The 20,793-nt window shown below is 42.8% G+C and overlaps 1 protein-coding gene across 2 annotated transcripts in view; it reads right to left on the bottom strand.

Annotated features, from left to right (window-relative positions):
• The window catches only part of rhpn2 (rhophilin, Rho GTPase binding protein 2), a 28,554-nt gene extending 18,523 nt beyond the window's left edge, over positions 1-10,031 (bottom strand). For both annotated transcript variants that reach the window (XM_061221950.1, XM_061221951.1), the window contains exons 1-2: positions 9,845-10,031; positions 5,719-5,834 (exon numbers count right to left, since the gene is read on the bottom strand). In XM_061221950.1, the coding sequence (XP_061077934.1) occupies positions 5,719-5,834; positions 9,845-9,913 (185 nt within the window). In that variant the 5' untranslated portion in view covers positions 9,914-10,031. The remainder of the gene's footprint in view (positions 1-5,718; positions 5,835-9,844) is intronic.
• Positions 10,032-20,793: the final 10,762 nt, after the last annotated feature.

Genomic DNA, 20,793 nt, shown 5'->3' with positions numbered 1-20,793 from the left:
CCACAGGACCTGGATATAGCAGCTACTGACAACAAGCTGGGAGCGGTTGTGGCAGCATTACGGATGCTACGGTGGAGTGTGTGCATGCAGCGATAACTCTGCTGTAACAAATCCAGCTGTCCCTCCTTTGACCAGCAGCATAAAGCAGTGATGCACTCGCGTTGACGCTTATCCGCTGTTGTATCAGCGCTCCGCTCACCAAACCACGGTAAACCGTCTGTCTCCGAGGGCCTTTTGTCCTCGAATAGTTTTAGTAATTGGGGATGAGAAACAGTGTGTAAATTTTGTTGATGCAGAACCTTGAGAACAAAGTGCAGGGTTCATGAATTCTCCTGTATCTCCTCCTCCCTCCGGTGACTAACAAGAAAACGCTGCCTTTCTCTCTGACAGCAGAGATACACTCACGGAGCACTTTACTTGGTATTTATTAGACTTAGACTTTTGACATATTGGTCTTCTGCTGCTATAGCCTATCCACTAAGAGGTTTGAAAAGTTGTGTGTTCAGAGGCTCTTCTGCATGCTACTGTTGTAATGTGTGGTTATTTGTGTTACTGTCACCTTCCTAGCAGCTTTGACCAGGCTGGCCCTTCTCCACTGATCTCTCTCATAAGCGAGGAATTTTTGTGTGCAGATCTGCTGCTCACTGGATGTTTTTTGTTTTTTGCAACATTCTCTGCAAACTCTAGAGACTGTAGTGCATGAAAATGAATTTTCATGCACAACGGTCTGAGATAATGAATCCACCCTGTCTGGCACCAACAATCATTCCATGGTCAAAGTCACTTAGATCACATGTCTTGCCTATTCTGGCATTTTGTCTGAAAAACAGCTGAACCTCTTGACCATGTCTGCATGCTTTTATGCATTTAGTAGCTGCCACATGGCTGATTAAATATTTCCATTAACAAGCAGGTGTACACGTCTACCTAATAAAGTGCTCACTGAGTGTATGCACCTTTAATCACAAGCTTTGAGTAATTGCTGGCAACCAACCATTCCTTCAACTAATTGTGCTTAAGATAAGCAAAACCCCAATAGTTTATTTCTAGTTTGATCCTGTAAAATGAAAACATTTTAACATGGGTTTGAGAGCTCGCTGTACTATGGACAGTGCCACAGTCTTGCCTGATTCTACTGCTTCATGAGTGCATGTATAATTTAATATGACTCAAGTTGCTTAAAACCCAATTTACTTCTCGACAGGACAGCGAGGTGCACAGCGCTTGACTCCAGTCACGCTATGGAGGGCCGGTGGTTATTAAGAGGGAGGGACTCCCTCCACCTGTTCCACAAACCTGTTTGGCTGTGTGCTCTCTGTGCAGGAGGAGGAGGGGGAGGAATGTGAACTACTGAGAGCGCCTGACTGTGGACACGACTCCAGAGAAAGTCGGAAAAACAAAGAAACAGAAAAGAAAGACAGAAAAAGAAGCAGTAAAGGAAAGAAGGAGTGAGAGAGAGAGAGAGAGAGAGAGAGAGAGAGAGAGAGAGAGTGCCAGGAGGAATTGCTACACTGTCGGGTAACAAGGTCACCTTGTTGTTCGTTTTCTTCGGCACTTCTCGACTGAAATCTAAACAGGACAGTAGATCCCTTAACACTCTAAACAGGTGCAACAGGGGAAGGATACTGCACCATTACAAGCTACCGGGGTTTCCAGGACACAACGTTGTGTGCGCCGTTCAAAGACGCTGAGGTGGTCCTAAGCCCCAGCTCAGTACATACTGCTGGCTCCGGAGACTGGACACAGCCCGTAGATTTCCCAGGATGCACTGGGACAGGGCAGTGAAATACTGCAAGGAATGCAGTGGGCTTTGAAGCCTGACAGCTGGCACTGCAAAGCCTCAGACGCCTTTAATCAAAGGCAGATAAGAGTGCGCTCGGGCTTTTCCATTACCCGTTCTCTACCAAAGAAATACACGCTAAATATAAAAAATAAAAAGAAATAAAAGAACAAAAATGTATATTCATCCCAGGGGCATTTACTTTGTACAGATACTGTTTTATACAAACACAGGCTACATCATGCAAAATGGTTTAGCATTAAACAGCAATACAGCTGACTTTATTCTGAGAAAGAAAGATATGAAGAAAAAAATAAATAAAAAGTATACACGCACATTGGCCCTGCATGACCGGGATAAGCTGCCCATAAAATTGAGCACATTTACCAAAAAAGTCCTACCCACAAGACAGGACCGAGTTCGTCCTGGGGTCTTGAACTTGTGGAACACGAGTCCTGACACACGTATCTGTGAAACCCTTACACCCTGTGTCCGAGGCAACAGCCTACATTAACGGCCCCATTTCACAGAGGGTAGCAAAGAGAAACCATTGTAAAAAAAAAAAAAAAAGGACACAGGCCCAGGAGTGAGTAGAGTACAAGTTTAACTGGTTCAGTGGAATCGCTGCGGTCATCTCCACAAAAACAGTCAGGCAATGAATGCAGCTTTAAGCAAGGCACCATGCCAACGAGAGCAGGGATTAAGGGGAAAAAAAAAAAAACTGGCGTTGGTCCTCTCGCTAAAGGTGCACTTCTATGATTGCAAATGAGGGTCAGAAACTGAATCACAAGGTGCATCTCTGGATTAGACTGGAGCCAATTTTTAATGCTCGGAGTCTGGGGAGACTCTCTCTGGCAGGCAGATTACAACCACGCTTTTAGTGTTCATTTAAGCTTAGTGGCATTAAACTGCATTCCACACTCCCCTGGGTTCACTTTACTGAACATTTGTCTGGGCAAGAGAGGGAAGAGAGCAGAAATCCCTCAAATTAGTAAGCAATAAAGAAACTGGAACCATGTCCGACTGCCACAGGTATGTCAAACACTGCAAGCAAGACAGATTGGGTAGGCTACTTACAGTTTAAGGCCTTTTCATTATAGCTATTTGGGCATAGGTTTGAAGCCAGGTACGTGGCATAGTTTTTCATTAGAACTAAAAAAGCCAACAGAGAAAAATGTTAGTTCAAAGAGAAAAAAATAAAAAGATTAAACAAAGTTATTTTATGTGTTCCAACACTTTCGCTTCATGAGAAAATGGTACGATTTCACTTCGCCAGTTCGCTGACCTAGAATAAGAACTGGTTCGTTTGAACGAGATCACATTAATGATTCGGCATCTCCTCTCTTGTTACACTCATTCACCCTACCATGTAAATCAGGATAGGTGTTCACTCGTTCTATTTCCGCCTGATTGACAGATCCCTGAAGCGACTAACTCCCATTACATTGCATTACATTAATGGCATTTGGCAGACGCTCTTATCCAGAGCGACGTACAACAAAGTGCAAAATTAATACCCATAACCAGGGATAAGTGCGCTGATAGACCCTAGAGGGAAGTACAATTTCAACTGGAACCTGCACAACAAAGATAAGGACCAGGGACATTTTGATTATCACATTTTTTACATGTATTTTATAATTAATATATAATTAATACCACACCACACAAAATATATGTATAATAAACAGCTAATCCTAGACAAACAAAACTAGCAAAGGAATCATCAGAAACGCGTGTACGCCCTGCATGGCCTGCTCTGCAGCTGAGCTAACCCAAGGGCAGGGAGGTGGCAGACAGTCTCGCTGCACACAAGCTGTGGTTAGAGTCATCTGCGTGGACACACATTATCGCCCGTTCCCATGCAGCTCGCCAAACTACCACTTACACCAGCCAAGCCAAAGCTGCAGTGCAGGGCACTCCGCCTCTACCCAGGACCCACAGACCTCACGGGCCAATCACGCAGCCCCAGAGGGGCGGTGCCCGGGTCAGCCGCTGACGTCAATGCGCCAGTATAAATTAAAGTGTTTTGTATGCCCTGGACTGCAGGGAAACGTCCACATCGTGCTACACTCCGATAAGCGCGATGTCGTAACCTCCCGCGTTTATTTAGCTCGACACTCGAATGCAAACGAATGGTAACGAATGCAAATACGTTGGATAACTCGAATGCCTCATTAACATATCGGTTTGCGAGTGTTAATTTGGCGAATGGCGGCCGCAATCTTGGCCGAACAATTTGTGTCTAACACAGCGCCCAGGTCGGTGGCTTAAATAAAGTTACTTGGCGGGATCGTCTTACACGTGCTCTTTAAAATAGGATGTGGCGCTGTGTCCACGACGCTGAAAACAAAAGCGTGATTGTTTCAGGGCTGAAGGGCTACCTGGCCGAGCAGAGGCCTGGCTCTGTTCGCTCACGGCCACCACTACCGCTCCTCTGACATCCGAAACTGGAAAACAAAGGCTGCCGGGAAGGTGGAATGGCTCCGGCTTTCACTATGACTGATTTGCATTTCAAATGAGCCGACCTCCAGTTCAGCCCTGCATTCGCTCTAATTCAGCCAGATAACCTAGCCTGGGTATTCATTACCAGTACCAGATGTCATTTCCTTGACAAACCAGTGTGTACTGTACTGGTGATGAGCCTCCTGAAAGATCATGACAGCTCTGGTTCTCAGAAAAAGAAGACGAAAAAAAACATCCCAACCTATAATCATCTCTGCTGTCACTGTAAACAATGAATGATCTTTGTTCAAAGTCTTTCTCTGGCTTCAAATCAGCTGCGACGTGCAAGACAGACTGCTCTCTTCTGCTCTGAAGGAATGCTGCTCTCTCATAACAGTACAGAGCTTCTGACACCTGTTGACTATGCTCTTGCTCACAAAAGGTCATTAAATTGCACTTGACAAGAGGGAAATCGTACCCCAAATTACTACAGCGACAGCTGAAGTGACAGATTTTTGGAGTGAAACCTTCCCACAGAGAATGAGAACAGGGGGAATCGTATGAACCCCTGAACAATGGTGTAGCGCCTCAGGCTCCAGACTGAACTGCGATCTTCAAGGACCATCTGTCCCTCAGTATATCTATAACACTAACACTTTAGCGCTTCCAGATCGTTCATTGAATGAAAAGCCCGTAGGTTTTATGTATTATTATTATTATTATTATTATTATTACTAGAGAAGCAGGTATCGGTACCATGTTCTACTGGCACCAGCATAGCTGCAAGTACATGCAAAACCCACTCTCTGTGTTGTGAAAGAACAGGATGCAACTCAAAACCAGAGGAAAATTATCAACTTTAACCATGCACTTCACAACCTCAGTGCTTCTGAATGACAGATGGACTCCGGAGGGTTTAAGATTAACCAAAGAGGCACAACACTGCCTTTAGAGAGGAGAAAAAAAGCCTGTCTTCTCCTTAGGGTGGAGAAAAGAGCTAGAAAACTGAAACTGATATAGGGCTCTGATATTTACGCAGAGATTTGTTATTGTTTGACAATAAAGCTTTCATGAAAGTAGATAAGTAGATTTAATAAAGATAGTCAACAGAGACCTCACCTCTTTCCATTGCCACAAGACAAATACTAAAAATAATATTTAACGTGTGAATAGCCAAGCCTGGTGAGCCAGTAATGTGGAACACAATGGGAAATGGGACATTGACCAATTATTAACAGTCAAAATATCCAAAAGCTGATTATTTTAAAGATATTTAGATTTAAAAATATATGACCAAATCACGATTAGGATAAATACAATGAAATAATGAAATAATTATAAATATGACATTATGTAAACTGTATAAGAGAGAGAGAGAGAGAGGGGGGGGGGGGGGGGGGGGAGAAAGAAAGGGAGAGAGTGTTTTTAGCGTGTGGCCTCCTGAGGCATGTTTCGGGGTGTGTGTGACCACGTGTGGCAGTGCTGGATCATACCGGAGCATGTTCTCCGCCCCTGCTCTCATCCTCATCTGCTTGATGATCTGCTGGTTGAGCTCGGCCCGCTGGTTCTGCAGCTTGCTCCGACCGGTCTGGGCGAAGGGATTACAGCCCTGGAGACGAGAGAGGAATGCTGGTGATGCAGACAACGGACGACAACCGACCGCAGAGAAACTTCACTGACGTGACACTTTTCCTTGGATACCGGTGCGCTCATCCTGTGTTTGGATCCACAACTTCATCCGCAAACCCGGCTCATTACGTCAACACACTCAAAGAGTCCCTCCCAGCAGGCACCGAGCTAATCCGACACTGGCGACAACACAGCGAGATCCACACCCACCTCACCTGTACAGCCTGTTCCCAACCCACAGGAAACGGTGACAACGGCCAAAGGCCGTGTCAACACGGCATGAATCAACACCCCGCATAGCGCACATATTTAATGCAGTGACTCACAACCGCTATAAAATAGGCGCGTCTCATTTACGTCAAAAATAGCACTGTATGCGAGGTAAAAACAATGGTTTCTAGGAGTCAAACTTGTTACCCCGCACAGCTAAGCGGGCAAATTCTCCATGTATTGATCACTAACGTATTTAATAGAACAGGAATCCAATGCCTGATCTTGGAAGTACATTCCGTACTATAGGCAGGAGGGAGGCGATACCAGACCTGTGGTATGGGGCATGATTAGCAAGTGTAAATGATTCACCATGATTGACCGGCAGTCTCAGCAAATGCAGAGATTACAGGTCAAAGAGGAAGAGCCGTTTTATGATCACAATAACATTCACGAAATCCCTGTCACATCAATCATGGCTCCTCAGTGAACCGGTCGCCCGTGTCGAGGAGGGGTGCCGCAAATTCAGACACTCTAGCTCCCATTCACAAGGCTGAACTGATCGGGAGCCCTGACTAAAGAGGCCGGCGAAGCTGCCTCCGTTTGTGGATTCCTGCGGCGGAGCCTCTTCCTGCCTCGCCGTCTCAGAGATGCTGGAGAGGACCCGTCACTCGACATAGACAACGCCGCTCGGACAACCGTGCCGGTCGCTCCAGAGTGACCCAGCGAGACCCCAGAGACATTACCGTCTGCCTGAGCGCTTCTGAAAGGGCTCTCTGGGCCAGGAACAAGCGCCAGCTGCCCTGCGGTGCACTATCTTTGTCAGAGGACAGTGGAAGCACAAAGATGCACAGTTTGGCTGCGGAGCGCAATTATCGCCGATAAACGGAAACGGTGTCGGAGGGGGTGCTAAACAAGCCAAAAAGGAAGCCACAGCAAAGCCATGCTGGAAATCTTTGCCACGACACACTGGTTTAACAGCCACTTATATAACTCCAAAGACACAGAATCCCATTCACACATTAGGGTTTCTTTAGTTACCAAAAAACAAAATAGAACACAAAAAGGTTTGGCAAGAGGACTATTGCTACTGAACGGTCAGGCACCATCGGAACTTAAACCAAATCATCATGCTTTATTGCTGTGACCAGAAATGGACTCTATTCTAATCCTTGCCTGAAACACATCAGCGTGATAATCTTATCCTGACACTTTTGGACAAATGACTGGAGTGATGTGGAATGAAGTTAGATTAATAAGAGGAACAAAATAAGCGGATGTGGTTTTGTTCATCAATGTGAAGTGCCTGTCAGATTACTCCATATAAAAGCAATTATTTTACTGCAAATGCAACTCATACGGGCCTTTAAGCATGGCTTCTCTAAGGCAGCGCACATGTTGTCAATTTGTTCTTGTGGCTAGGTGCTGAAAAAGCCTTGAGCGGACTCTACGTCAATGTTTGCTCAAACTGCCATCTGACTGGGCAGAAAGCAGGCCAAACATGCAGATTCGGCCCTTTTCCATGGCAGTGCGAGTGAGCTGAAGTTCAGGGAGACAGCCCGGGCTTTGGGAGAAGACCAGACGGCAGCACAGAGCTGCAGAATTGCCCGTCGACTGTGAGTCTCTCTGGACCTGAGGACAGCTATGATAAATGTAAAAAAAAAAATTGCCGCAAGTTTCCTATGTAAGTTAAGCAAGAAAACCCACCTTGGGTGAAATTGTGTCCATATGATAAACCCCCCAGTAAACTTGTCAAAAACCCACAGGGAGGAAAAGAAAAGTATAGCTCCTTCAGTATCACTGGAGTATCAAGTCGTGCCTTTGCCATTGTCTCGCATAATCTTGCACGCAAACGCACGTAGAACATGCACGCACAGACACACAGACACACAGAAACACACACACTAAGCCAGTTGTTATGTATGGGTGTGACAGCTGGAGCTTAGCCTGGGGAAGAGCTGATGGGCCCTCTCCACACTCAGCTGATCCACAAATGGTTTCCATTCACTTTCAACAGGCATAGGAAGTACAGCACAATTACCAGCGCCCATACACAGGCCACAGCAGCGTAGTGAAACACAGAGCTCCTTCAAAGCTCATAGAAACTCAGTTAACTGTGAAAACACACACCAATTAAGACGTGTAACAGCACAATGCGAAGAACAACAAGCTGAAAACGGCATAAGCACTAACTAACTCCTCACAACAGTTGTGTTATTCCACAATGGGTGATTAAATAGCTTCCTCTGATAAGATGTATTCAGCAATACTATAAAATTGTTTTGAAAACTGAAGTAAATATGATATAAAAAAAAAAAAATGGTTCACTTTATAGTAGTATTCAAACAGGAAATAAATACATACATTTTCTAAGCATGCACACGAATGATCTATCCTTCTCAAATTAACTGCAGACTTAGTGGGAAATCCTAGAGAAATGAATTGGCAACGTGTGGTATTACTCATGTCGCTTCTTTTATGAACTTGGTATAATCTTTCAGGAATTTATGTGGGAGAGAACGCTTTGTGGAATTTAAAATCCGTTCCCTGACTCGTCACCCCTTTGTACCATGTCCACTCCCCAGCACTGTCAAGATGTAAAGGCGCAATGAAAGACACTGTTATCAAACTGAATACCAGGCGCACTTCACCGTGCCTTAGTTAAACACCGATTCCTTATCTCAAAACTGCCTGGATGAGACACGAGACAAACCGAAACCTATTTTTGTAAGTCGTGGGGTAAGTAATAATGAAAATAAAATGCAATGACTAAGCTTGAAATTGATTCAGAGTAGTCCTTTTTCTCGATTACAGAGCAACAGTACTTTTATTGCAAATGAATAAGTCATAAAACCTGACAACTCCTTCACCCTGCTCCAACAAATTACCATAGTGGCTCTTATTTCTGTCTGTCAAGTTCGGCATGGCAACCCAACATGTTTTAATATTCCTACTTTTGATCACCTCAACATTCATTTTAATTCTACTGTTGCAGTACTCTTTTTGTATTTAAGATAGGCCTACTTAGCCTATATTATGCAATGTAGTAGCCAGTTCGTTGGCTTAATCAATCAAGTGGGATTTTATTACCCGCGTAACAGCAAAGCTAAACATTTGTGGCAGAACATTCACGTCATTTGTAAAACTGAGGCCATGACAATGCAGTATGATACGGATTGCGGCAGCTGTATTTTAACACAACAAATTATAATGGAACAGTAAATAACAGTTCGTCTCTTGCCATTATACACGAGTAGTCATCAGGCAATTCTCGTCACCTGCGCACACCTTAGAAAAGCTCCCACGTAATCACCTGCACTCTCTATAGTTTAAAAATCCTAAAACTCTTGATCGAGTGGCCGTTCCTTCCTCTGCTTAATGCAAAGATTGAGCCGAATAAATAAAATGATAAAACTTAAATAATCTTGCAATCTCTCTGAGATGAGCGCGTATGTCAATGCCATGTTTATTAGTAATGAATTCATCAAGATGCAAACGCAACACGGAAATACAATTATTGTATAAATAGGTTAGAAAGTAACACGTAGTACAACGTTTAAAAACAAAACCTGCCTCAGCCCGATGCATCAGTAGGCAAAATCATGGATTTTTCTTCAGGACAATGATCGATTCACGCCATAAACGGGCATACTAATGTTTAAAATTGACAAAACATTTTCAAGATCTATACGGGTGCTCGGGTTTTAATTTCCCTGCTGCTGATATGTTCTGATTTCAGGATGGACCGAAAAAGTTAGCTGGATAAGCTCTAACACTCACCTTTTTAAAATAGCCATTTTCAACAACTGGGGTTTCCTTGCATCCGTTTGGCAATATGGTGTCCGTCATACTGAATAGTCAGACACAGACCAAAAAGGATGAATTGTGGAAAAAGTAAACTGTTCCCCTGTTACTCAACAGGTGTGCGTTTCTTGACACTTCGACTTGCTGCGCGACTTTCGGAGTTTCTCGCAGGATCTGTCAGCTTTCCACAAGGCGCTCTGTATTTCCACTCAGCAAACTGCCCCGCCCCGAAACAATGACGGCATCGGTTTAGTGTCTGTCCTGGGCGGGTTAGTGCTCAACATCATCATCACCAGCGCCATCCTGAAAGAGAGCGAAACAAACACGATGGTGACCATGGAGTAAATCTCAAATATAAGAACAATAAAATAAGGGCAATAAAATGTTACCTATACGCAATAAAATAGTTATGGTGTTGATCTCAAAGCACACACTGTAGTACTGATAAGGAAAAATGTAACGTTCTTTGCTCTAAAAAGATTGGCCAGAAAAGCAACACTTTTCATCTTGTCTTTGGTATTCATTTGAATGTACTGAAAGCTAGGCCTACCGAATAGCTCGCCCATTCACGGAATCAACTTCACTATGCGCTCCTACCACTCAGAAAAATCTGTCAACACCCCAATTCTGATAAGCAGGTCAAAGTCTTTATTGTGTTATAAATTCCAGTGAAAGCAGGAATTATATATTTGACGAAAAAGACAAGGATTAGGCCTATAGTACAGAAAAAATGTCATTAACTGAAAATGTGGGTGGTTTTATTCCCATAGGCTATTATGGCAACCCTTCTTGAGTTTCTAATGAATAGGCCAGCAAGGTGGACAAGGCTTTGAGGCATTCTATGCACACATTTTCTTTTATTGCACTGTAAATGTCAGTAAGTGTTTTGGTAGCCAAGCAACTGGCAACATCTCCAAATGCTTATTTGTGACATTCTTGATGCAATTATTCATGATCTTTCCAAGTGATTCCTGGTACTATACACTGTTCACCACTGAACCACAGAAACATTAGCCATAATACAGAAATGTAATATAGAAACCAAACCTGTAATAACATTTCAAAACCACACATTCCTGAAAAATAATTTAATTCAATTAAAAAAGTAATTCAATTTTACACTACACGTATCAGGTCATGAATTATTACATCATTTGATATGAGGTGTGGTGAGCATTCTGGCACAAAATGGCTGCCGTTGCATGACTTGAGTTTCCACCTCATCACTGTAAAGTGCATGTTCTCCCCGTGTCTGCGTGGGTTTGCTCCGGGTACTCCGGTTTCCTCCCACAGTCCAAAGACATGCAGGATAGGCTGATTGGAGAGTCTAAATTGCCCGTAGGTATGAGTGTGTGAGTGAATGGTGTGTGTGCCCTGCGATGGACTCCGACCTGTCCAGGGTGTATTCGTGCCTTTCACCCAATGTATGCTGGGATAGGCTCCAGCCCCCCTGCAACCCTGTTCAGGATAAGCGACTTAGGATAATGGATGGATGGAATGGATTATTATTATTATTATTACACCAGTTAATGCATCAGTAAAATGCGCAGATGAGGTAAAAATCACAGCATAGTGAAATGTGAATGAATGCAACAATCACAGAGAATTTTAGCACTTTTTTGTTTCTCATTCCGAAAACATAAAAAAATAGAAAATCACAAAGATCTGTTTTCTACAGCGAAGCCAGCAGAGCGCTGTAATCACAGCAGGCAAAGAACTCACACATCTCACGACTGGGGCTTTCTCCATCTGGGATTTTATGTCCCAGTTTAGACTTTAGTTGGCTATTTGACACCAGCGGGGCTTCCTCTTGGGAGCTGAGGCAGTTGTTAATGTCACCAGAGACCGATGAGCGTTGGCTCGTTCCGCAACCATACATGTTAACCAGGGAAAGACAAAGACCTGGCAGGGTAAGACAGGGTATAGCCCAGGGATCTCAAACACAAATCCTGGAGGGCCGCTGTGTCTGCTGGTTTTCGATGTGTTGCCACACTTAAAGGCTAGCTGAAACAGTTATATGACATGTACTGTACACGAGTGAAACAGCCCTTTTGGGGGATCTTTCGGGGGGAGTTTTTGAAGGGTGGGTGGTCGATTTGACTGGCGCTAAAAATAAGGAAGGGGGACGTGAAATTATAAGGATATTGATTGGAGGGGAGCGGCGAATTGACAAACATTTGTTCGACATACATGGCCACAGGTACACAATTACTTTCTAGTCCTCCAGAAAGACTGCTTTAGTCTTTAAGTGCTTAAATTAAGTCATTGAGTGGCTAAAGATTCTGCACACCTTGTCTCAAAAACCTACATTGGCTGCTGTTTGAAAGGAAATCACCAAACCCAGCAGGGACTGTGGCCCCCCAGATCCATGTATAACCCCTGCCAGCAGGGGTACCCCTCTGCCTGATGCTGCTGTAAGCCAATGAGGACAGCCTTAGGACTGCTGCTGTGAATGGGGCTGAATTACTGCTCCATATCCCCGAGACCAGGCCCATTAGCACTGCAATATGACACATTGCGTTCAGTGTAAATACGGGATCTTTATTCTTCATAACATGCACAGCTATTTCTGACACAATGTGGCTTATAAGGGTAAAGAATCCCTATAAACATGACAAGCATGATTGAGAAACAGCCTGCTACAATTCTGGGGCTGCAATTATGGCTGGAACTAAAGCCAGCATGGACAGGGGTCCCCAAAGACTTGAGAACCGGTGCCTGTGCGTTACTTATTTTCATTGTGTGCCACGCTGTCTCGAGACTCAGCTCCAAAAGATTTGAAGGCAGTGGTAAACCTCTAAGAAGTAGGTACATTTTTTTCACATGGACCCATATATATATTTAAAATCAATATATAATAATAATATAATATAATAATATATATTTGAGCGAATTAAATAAATAAGAGCATAAGTTTTTAGTCGGTTTTCAGACACAAAATCCAGAAACAAACTAGTCCTTGTTGTGCACCCCTGATTTAGGATGTGTCCAGAATGCAGTATGATTTCCATAATCTCGGATGTACTTTTGTCTACCTAGTGCTAGGAGACTGCAACATTGTTTGGGTTAAAAATAAACCTCAAGAACGTCTTGGAGAAAACAACAATTACAAAACTGCTGCACAGAAACAAGACACAAATCCCTGTAAAAAAGTAAAATGTGATAATACAGCAGCCGCGACATGACCTACAACCACTAGATGGCGCTAACGGTTTTTTGTCTCTGCTTCTCACTCCACAAAGCAACATGTTGTATTTTCATCCATACTTGACTGCCTGTTCTTTATATAACCATTGACAGGCAGTGTGGAATTTCGGTCCTGAGCCCCATTACTAAAGCTTTCCAACTCACAATTCAATGCAAAATTTACTGAGATAAAAATGAAAGACTCTTAAAAACATGATGAAAATAATAATAATAACCTCTAAATTATAATAAAATCACAATATAACAAAACCTCTGGTGGACTAAACATGATTATATTTTCATCATATTTATAGCTTGACCATATAAAAATTATAATTTCGATTTATTTTATTAATTATTATATTTTATTAGTCAATAATATGTATTTATTTATCAATATTTATTAATCAATAAATTCATATAATAATATATTTGGATAAAAGCGTCAGCCAAATAACATGTAATAATAGTAATAATAATACTAATAACTAATAATAAAATTGGCTTTGCGTGACTTGACACAAAAGAAGCATTCATAAGGACTTTATATATGTATTCAGTGTATAAGACAGAACCTTGGAGCTTGCTGTAGATGTAGAGCATCTGTTTCCGAGCATCTGAATTTTAGGTGAGGTGTCCTCCTCAATGCCTGCGGAAGAAAAGGGGCTTCTTTTCTTTTTTTTCCAGGAAAGCACAAAGCCGTTCGCATTTGTCACTTTTTTCACCCTCTGAAAGGCGTGAGTAAAACAAGCTTCATTGCACCTCTACTGTTCAGTTGCTATGCAGCAATTGCCTTCGCCCAAAGAACTTTGGCTTTTTTGTTAACAAATATTTTTTTTTTCATGCAGGAACATGGCAGTCCTGTAGGGTAAATCAAGAGATTCGTATCGCAGGACTCACAAGCAAAAACTCGTTCTGGGGCTGGACTGGCTGGGTGTGAGTTTCGGGGGCTGGAGAGGGCAAGCAGAAGGGAGGAATATGTCAGCGTTCATTTGATGACATTGTCAGGCCGGGGCGGAAGAGTGTGACATGTCGCTGCATCTGGGCCGAGCCGCCCACAGCGGATCCCCCGCTCCATCCCCCTGCACTAAAGCACTCGGGCCTCAATGAGAGAGCACTTTCTTGGCAGCCTGTGTGGGTAATTCTTTCTTGCCCATTGTCAGGGCTGCCTTTTATACCAGTCAGCACCAGGTCGCCTGGCTGTTTGTAGTTTCCCCCTGACGTCCATTCCTCCTCAGTGGCACTCCCCCTTTCTCCGACCGCGGCAAGTCACATCGACCCTCCTCCCCGGGAAACGTGACACTGCGGGCTTCAAAAAACAGGAAACGGGCGAATAAATAAAAAAAAGAGCATCCTCCCCTCGGTTGAATATAAGCTCTATGTGCCGTGCTTCTGTAAACTTCTCACCAGCGCGGGGCTCGCTGAAACAGCCCCATTGTTCACCCCCGTAAGGACAGCGAACGAGATGACACCCTCCGTGAAGTAGTCTGGGGGAATTATGTAACATTTTCAGGGCTTTGTTGAATTTTTAATACTCAGCTAAGAGACTATTTTCGCGAGGGCATCAATGATTTAGAGGCTCACAAATAGAGTAGGCTAATTGATAATTTATTGAGTAGTGGGGCTCTTTTTTTGGATGGCTGTGTACATATAGATAATGAAGTCGTGAACACGCTTCCGTCAAGTCTTTTTTGGGAGGAAACACCACGTGATACAAAACAAGAAAATCCACTCAATAAATATTTTCAAAGGCAAAGGGAGAGGAAAAAATAAAAATCTTCAAAATACAATGACATACTTTGTTTTGAGACAACTGAAGTGAGCAAGCGGCCCCCTTTCTTCCCGCGCTGTGAGATAAACCCCAGCAGTGAATCTGCTGGTTAAGTGGCCGATCCACAACCTTCTCCCCGGAGTGGCTGCACTGATGTATTGGTTTTCTGCTCTGCTTCCTCCCTTCAGCCAGCACACACTGCCGCCAGTGTTCAGCCTTCCTGTTGGCTAACAAAGCCGCTCCTCTCTCTACCGGCTCTTAGAGGACTGCTTTAAGCCAGCCTCTTCATTGTGCATTCGACAGTGCTCGCGGGCCAGAAAAAGCCTCGGTACAACTTCACGACTTGACTTCCTAAACTCGGCGTTGGGGTCCTTTGGAGTGGAGAGAGTGCGCGAGGCTCTCCGTCGCCGGCGAAGGCGCATCGCTCCCCGCTCGCTTTCCGGATCCTTCCGCGGTTATCAAATCACGCTTCATCCCACTCGGTATTCATTCAGCAGTGCGCAAACACGTCACGACCGATACTTCTTCTGCAGCAGTAGGAGTTGAGTGTGTGAAATACATTTGACTTAAAAAATTTATCAAGACAGATACACAGTTACAGACAAATAATTTGGAAAAGTCCTTCCAGGGCAGCAGGACTCCATTGAGATGCTGTCACCAAAATGCTTTTATAACCATTTTTTGAGCCTGGTTTGGAATGGTACTCTCTGATAGGCTATCATATCATAGCTATCCCAGTTCTTATAACACTGTATTCCCACACAGACATGAGTCAGAGGAAGACTATTAATGGCAGATTTGCAGGTGGTGGAGGTCACTAGTGTGCGATGAGACCCGATCATGCCAGATGACTCAATGTCTCTGGCGATGTGTAGATCCACAGCTTGAGAGGTAGGAATATTCATTTTCTAGTGTAAAATATTTAACAAATGTAAACTCCAAAAAATGTAGTTTACAATGGATAATAATCTGACACGGGAGCCAACGTGCTATCCTATCTGGGGTCTAACAACCTACCATCAGCCAGACTTGAATTAGCAGGGACACAGCTATGGTACACATGATCTCCAACATGGCCCTGCTACTAATACAATCTAAACCTGGATGAATATGATGGAGTGAGTGGTCTGCTCGGCTCATTGTACATGGCCCAAGCATAGGGTTTCCTATCATTGGAGTTTCTCCTGGTCAGCCACTAGGTTACGTCATTCTCAGATCTGAGATTTTTCCTGTCAGGACTTTGGGGTAGTAATGACCTCCATCTTGATCACTGTCATCAATCAATGTGTTTGAGTGGAAGGTGGTGCATTTACATAATGTAATGTGCAGGAATGAACTACAACGCTGTGTTGACCTGTATAAACAGATACCGATACTGCATTAGTCTACCAGCACTAGATGGAGAATAACTTGGCAATAACTTGGCCACAATAAATGATCCGCACAGCCGTTGGGCCCTTGAGCAAGGCCCTTAACCCCACATTGCTCCCCGGGCGCTGCACTGTGGCTGCCCACTGCTCCTAAGTAACTAGGATGGGTCAAATGCAGAGGACAAATTAACCCACAGGGTTCAATAAAGTATATCTTATCTTATCTTATCTTATTAAGCGCACACCCCGATCCAGAGGGACTAACACAGCTTACTTTCTCATTACTTACAATCCATTTATATAGCTGGCCATTTACTGAAGCAGTTCAGCTAAAGTCGCATGCACAAGGGTAAAGTTGCAGTATTTCACCTGGTAATCCAACCTACAATCATGGAGTTCAGAATCCAATTTGACATGAATGTGGAATGTGTCATAATTCATCTGTTTATATGTAATACCATTTTTAACAACAAACCGGTGGCAACCAGTGGCAGTTGGGTTCCCCATCTGAGTCAGGTTCTGCTCAAAGTTTCTTCCCGTTAGCCAGGGAGCTTTTCCTTGCCACTGTTGCCCTAGGCGTAGTCTTGGAGGTTGGTTCTTTGGAAAGCTGCTTTGTGACAAAGCCCCTTTGTTAAAAGCGCTATACAAATAAAAATGTATTGAATTGATTGATTGTTACAGGAGGCATGAGATAAAAACACTGTTGCATTGAAAAAACAATGCGATAAGAAATGTGCCCCTGTATTGTTTATTTTGGCAAATCATTTAATTCTCCTGTATGCGACCTACTGGATTATGCGGTGCCCTCACTTAAATCAAATTTGTAATTGAATACAGACTGCAAAAGTGGCAGCTTTAACAGAAGCTCAGTACACTAGCAACATGCCCCTGGTGAAAGCTAGCACTGCTGGACCTTTCCCACCAATGCTGATGTTGATTATTGGTGTTCACCACACTGTCAATACGACTGCAAAAAGGTTTGTAACTGTATTATGATGCAATCATGTGTTGAAATTGCATCAGTCCCATATTAATTTCTACCACTTTATTCAACCGTTGGTGTAGCTGCCTGCACTCACACCTGCCCTTCCCTCCAGCTGTGGGTGTCTCCCTGTCAGGCACAGTGAGTCAGGAATCAAACGTAAATCATGCACCATGATCAGGCCCTGATCCATAATCTTCTCATCACAAATATTGTCTTGTCACTTGTGTCGCCTTAATTCAACGCTCAGGTACTGCAGTTCTCGAATCAGCCACTTCTCTAACTGAATACAGGTGGTTCTATGCTATTCAGGGGATATTTCATTAGCAGGCTGGTGGCGAAGAGCTATGTGTAATATGTGTTTGCCTGCACTGGTAAGAGGGTTCATAGAACAACAATAACAAGTCCAGAAATATTATCCATAAACCAAGAATACAAAAACAAGAACACAGAGAGCCATCTCTAGACTTGTACGGGGCATGGGCAAAAACTAATTCTGGGGCCTTTCCAAAACATGCCAAGTGGAGGGATCACTTTCCCACCTTATAGGAAGGTAAAGCGAAATTCCTGCTGAATGGCATTTCTGGTATACTACTAAATGCCATGGTAGCGGTTTTTATCATAGACAGCAACACTAATAACTTCAAATAAGCAAATGAAGCATTAAATCGTTCTACAAACACAAAATTACTTGCAGCTTTTCTTTGCTTTTAAAAAATATTTGTAGTTACGAGCATACGGTCAGATTTGTGTACCAAAGGCAACAACAAAGATGGCGTTATCTATCCTGGGATGGCCAGTCTCACGCGACCATGGGTTTTTTCCCCAATTGGGCTTGCCATTGATAGGCCACTGATTACACAAACATATCCTATTTGTAATCAAGTTTATAAGTTAGAATCATGGCAGTTAAGTGAGCGTTTTTCAATTGCATGAGTCAGGACGATAAATTAATACAGACACACTGTTAGTGCCATTATGGTGGTCCAATGCCATCGTATTTAGCATATAGCAATGTATTTAAAACCAACCATCTTTGAATACAACGTTACGTAGTTTGCTTATATTTAGCTTTCGCCACTCTATTTAATAGGGAGCAGCTCCCTATAGTACTGTGGTGTAGCCTGACCTTTTCCAATCTGCTTCCTTGCACAGAACCACAATGAGTCAATATCCACGAGAAACCACTGCCAACTGCGACACGCCTCACAGGACTTGCACGGCAAGGACGGTGGTTTTCTCTGAACACTTCCTATGGTCTCATGTTCTAAACGCAGTTACGTAGCCCAGCCACCATAAGGGACGGCAGGGCATATCACGTTACCACACCAAGCCCTGACTACCAGTCTGTGTGACTCTGAAGCACCTGGGAACCACTATTGTGCAGCAGCGAACATCAAGGCGAAACACAGTTTACAGCAAATGTGAAGTTTCCTTGAACTAAGTAATTTCATCCACTGAAAAGTGACAAATAAGCATCAAAATGGTGTTCACTCTCCTTGACACGGTTCCTTACAAATGTGTGTTATTTACAGTGTTTTCCTGAGTCTTACAAAAGGTTACAAAGGGTTCTTTTTTTTTTTTTAAAGGTGTCCTGGTAACTTTTTAATCATCTGACTTCAAATCAGAGCACCTGTTTTGCACTCTGGGCTAAGGCACACCTCCTTTGTGTTATGCACACATTTATCACCATAGAACCCCTCAACCCCATTTCCCCTCAACACTAAACCTGAATGACAATTTTCCCTGCAACCGTTGAGTTAAATAGTTCCATCACCATTTGACAGTAAAATATAATTTGCATTACTTAACAAAAGTGGGAAAATTCCCTGTGAATTAAACAGGATTAGAGATGGTACTCCCTAAGGAGAAGTGAGGTGCCTATATTCAGTAACACGTTGGCACATTTTTCTTTCATTCATTTCCATTGTCCCTGAGCAGAAATCTCGCCACTGCCAAAGGAATGACTCAAACAAGCACTCACAGACCGTACTGAAAGCTTGAAATGAACCTAAAGCCTCGTATTGCCCATCTTTACCCAGTACTTTGATTGCTGAATGTATGTGAAAGATAGAAAGTCATCACCAAACTTATTGGTACCCTTGAAACAAATTATCAAAAATAAATAAACTACACAGATAATGAGCTACTGCAGAAAAAACAACAAAACAATTTTCATTCATTCTTATAAAATTGTTTGTAACAAGTATCATTTAATTTCCCAAAAACAACAATTGTTGACACCCATGTTTCCAGTGCTGGTAACACTTTACAATAAGGTTCCATGAATTGGCATGAACTAATTGTAGTTACTAATACTGAGAAGTTATCTGAGTATCTGATATTTGTACAGCTCTATTAATGTAATGACCCCAGTGCTTTGTGCACACTCCCTTTGCAAGGATATTAGAATGGAGTCATCTTCTAGTGTTTTATGAGATTGGTTGGGTGGATCTGTGACTATTTCTGCATACATACAGATCTATTGGTCTTCAATGTAAACCACACAATTCCAATCTGGGTGATGCCTAGAAACTGAGATGTCCATGAAAAAAACTGCAATTTTGTCTTCAGTTCAGTTCATTTGTTGATTTTGTTAGATTTCAATGTGTGTTTGGGACTGAAGTTCAGCATTGATTTCATGCTTTTTGGCCATGGTCACCAGCAGTAGGTTTGGTGTCAAAAGGAGTATTTTGTCGAAAAAGACCACATACGAACAATGAAATATGGTCATGGATCTTGATGTTACTGGGCTTGCTGGTTCTCAGGCTTATCTTTAAGGTCAATTGAATCGCAAACTTCAGCATGTACCAAGGCATTTTAACCAAAACCTGGCATACTCCTGCCAGGAAGCTCAATCTTGCCACAATCCAAGAAATATTCCATTTCCCTGGCTTGCTTATGATTGAAATTTTGCGGTTTGTACAAGTGTCAACTGAAGGATCTTGGGTTTTGGGTGTGTAAAATTAAAAAACAGGGCGTCCTGACAGCTATGTTTTTGGGAAGTAAAATTATGATTTAAAAAAAACCCTTTTCTCATAGCAATTTTATAACAATGAAAAATTTTGTTTTCCCATTGTTTTGAGCATAAATAGCCTATTAATGGTGTTTATTGTTTACAGCGTTTTTTCTCATCTTTATCAAAGAATCCAATCAGTTTGGAAGTGACTGCTTTAAATCTATTGGAACTACTCTGATTTGAGTAACTATTATCTGCAAATGATATGGAATGCTCAATATAATTCCCTCATAAAGTATGAATTCAAAAATATTACCAAAGCATTACATGGCAGTCAAGGCATGAATGTACTTGTGATGCATAAAAATCTTCCATCAAATGAATTGATGGTAAGTTGCACAGATGTGATTTGTTTCATTTAAATGACGGATTTCTTCAGCAATACCAAAGCAAGCATCTACTTTGACTGATGTCATGTGGAATTAGAAAGGACTGCAGATTGAATGCCCCAGTCTGAAATAATTGATCAATACGATGGAGGCCAATACTTCAAATGTGCAAGAAATTTTACCTTATCTCCACCAGAGGTTGTGCAAAATGCCGCTGGACAAACAGCTGCAGTTATAACCTTTACAAGAATATTCTGGTGAGGTATGC

The sequence above is a fragment of the Conger conger genome, chromosome 15, assembly GCF_963514075.1.
Source record: "Conger conger chromosome 15, fConCon1.1, whole genome shotgun sequence".
Lineage (NCBI taxonomy): Eukaryota > Metazoa > Chordata > Actinopteri > Anguilliformes > Congridae > Conger > Conger conger.
The sequence above is the reverse complement of the archived record's forward strand: the minus strand, read 5'-3'. Positions and strand labels throughout refer to the sequence as shown.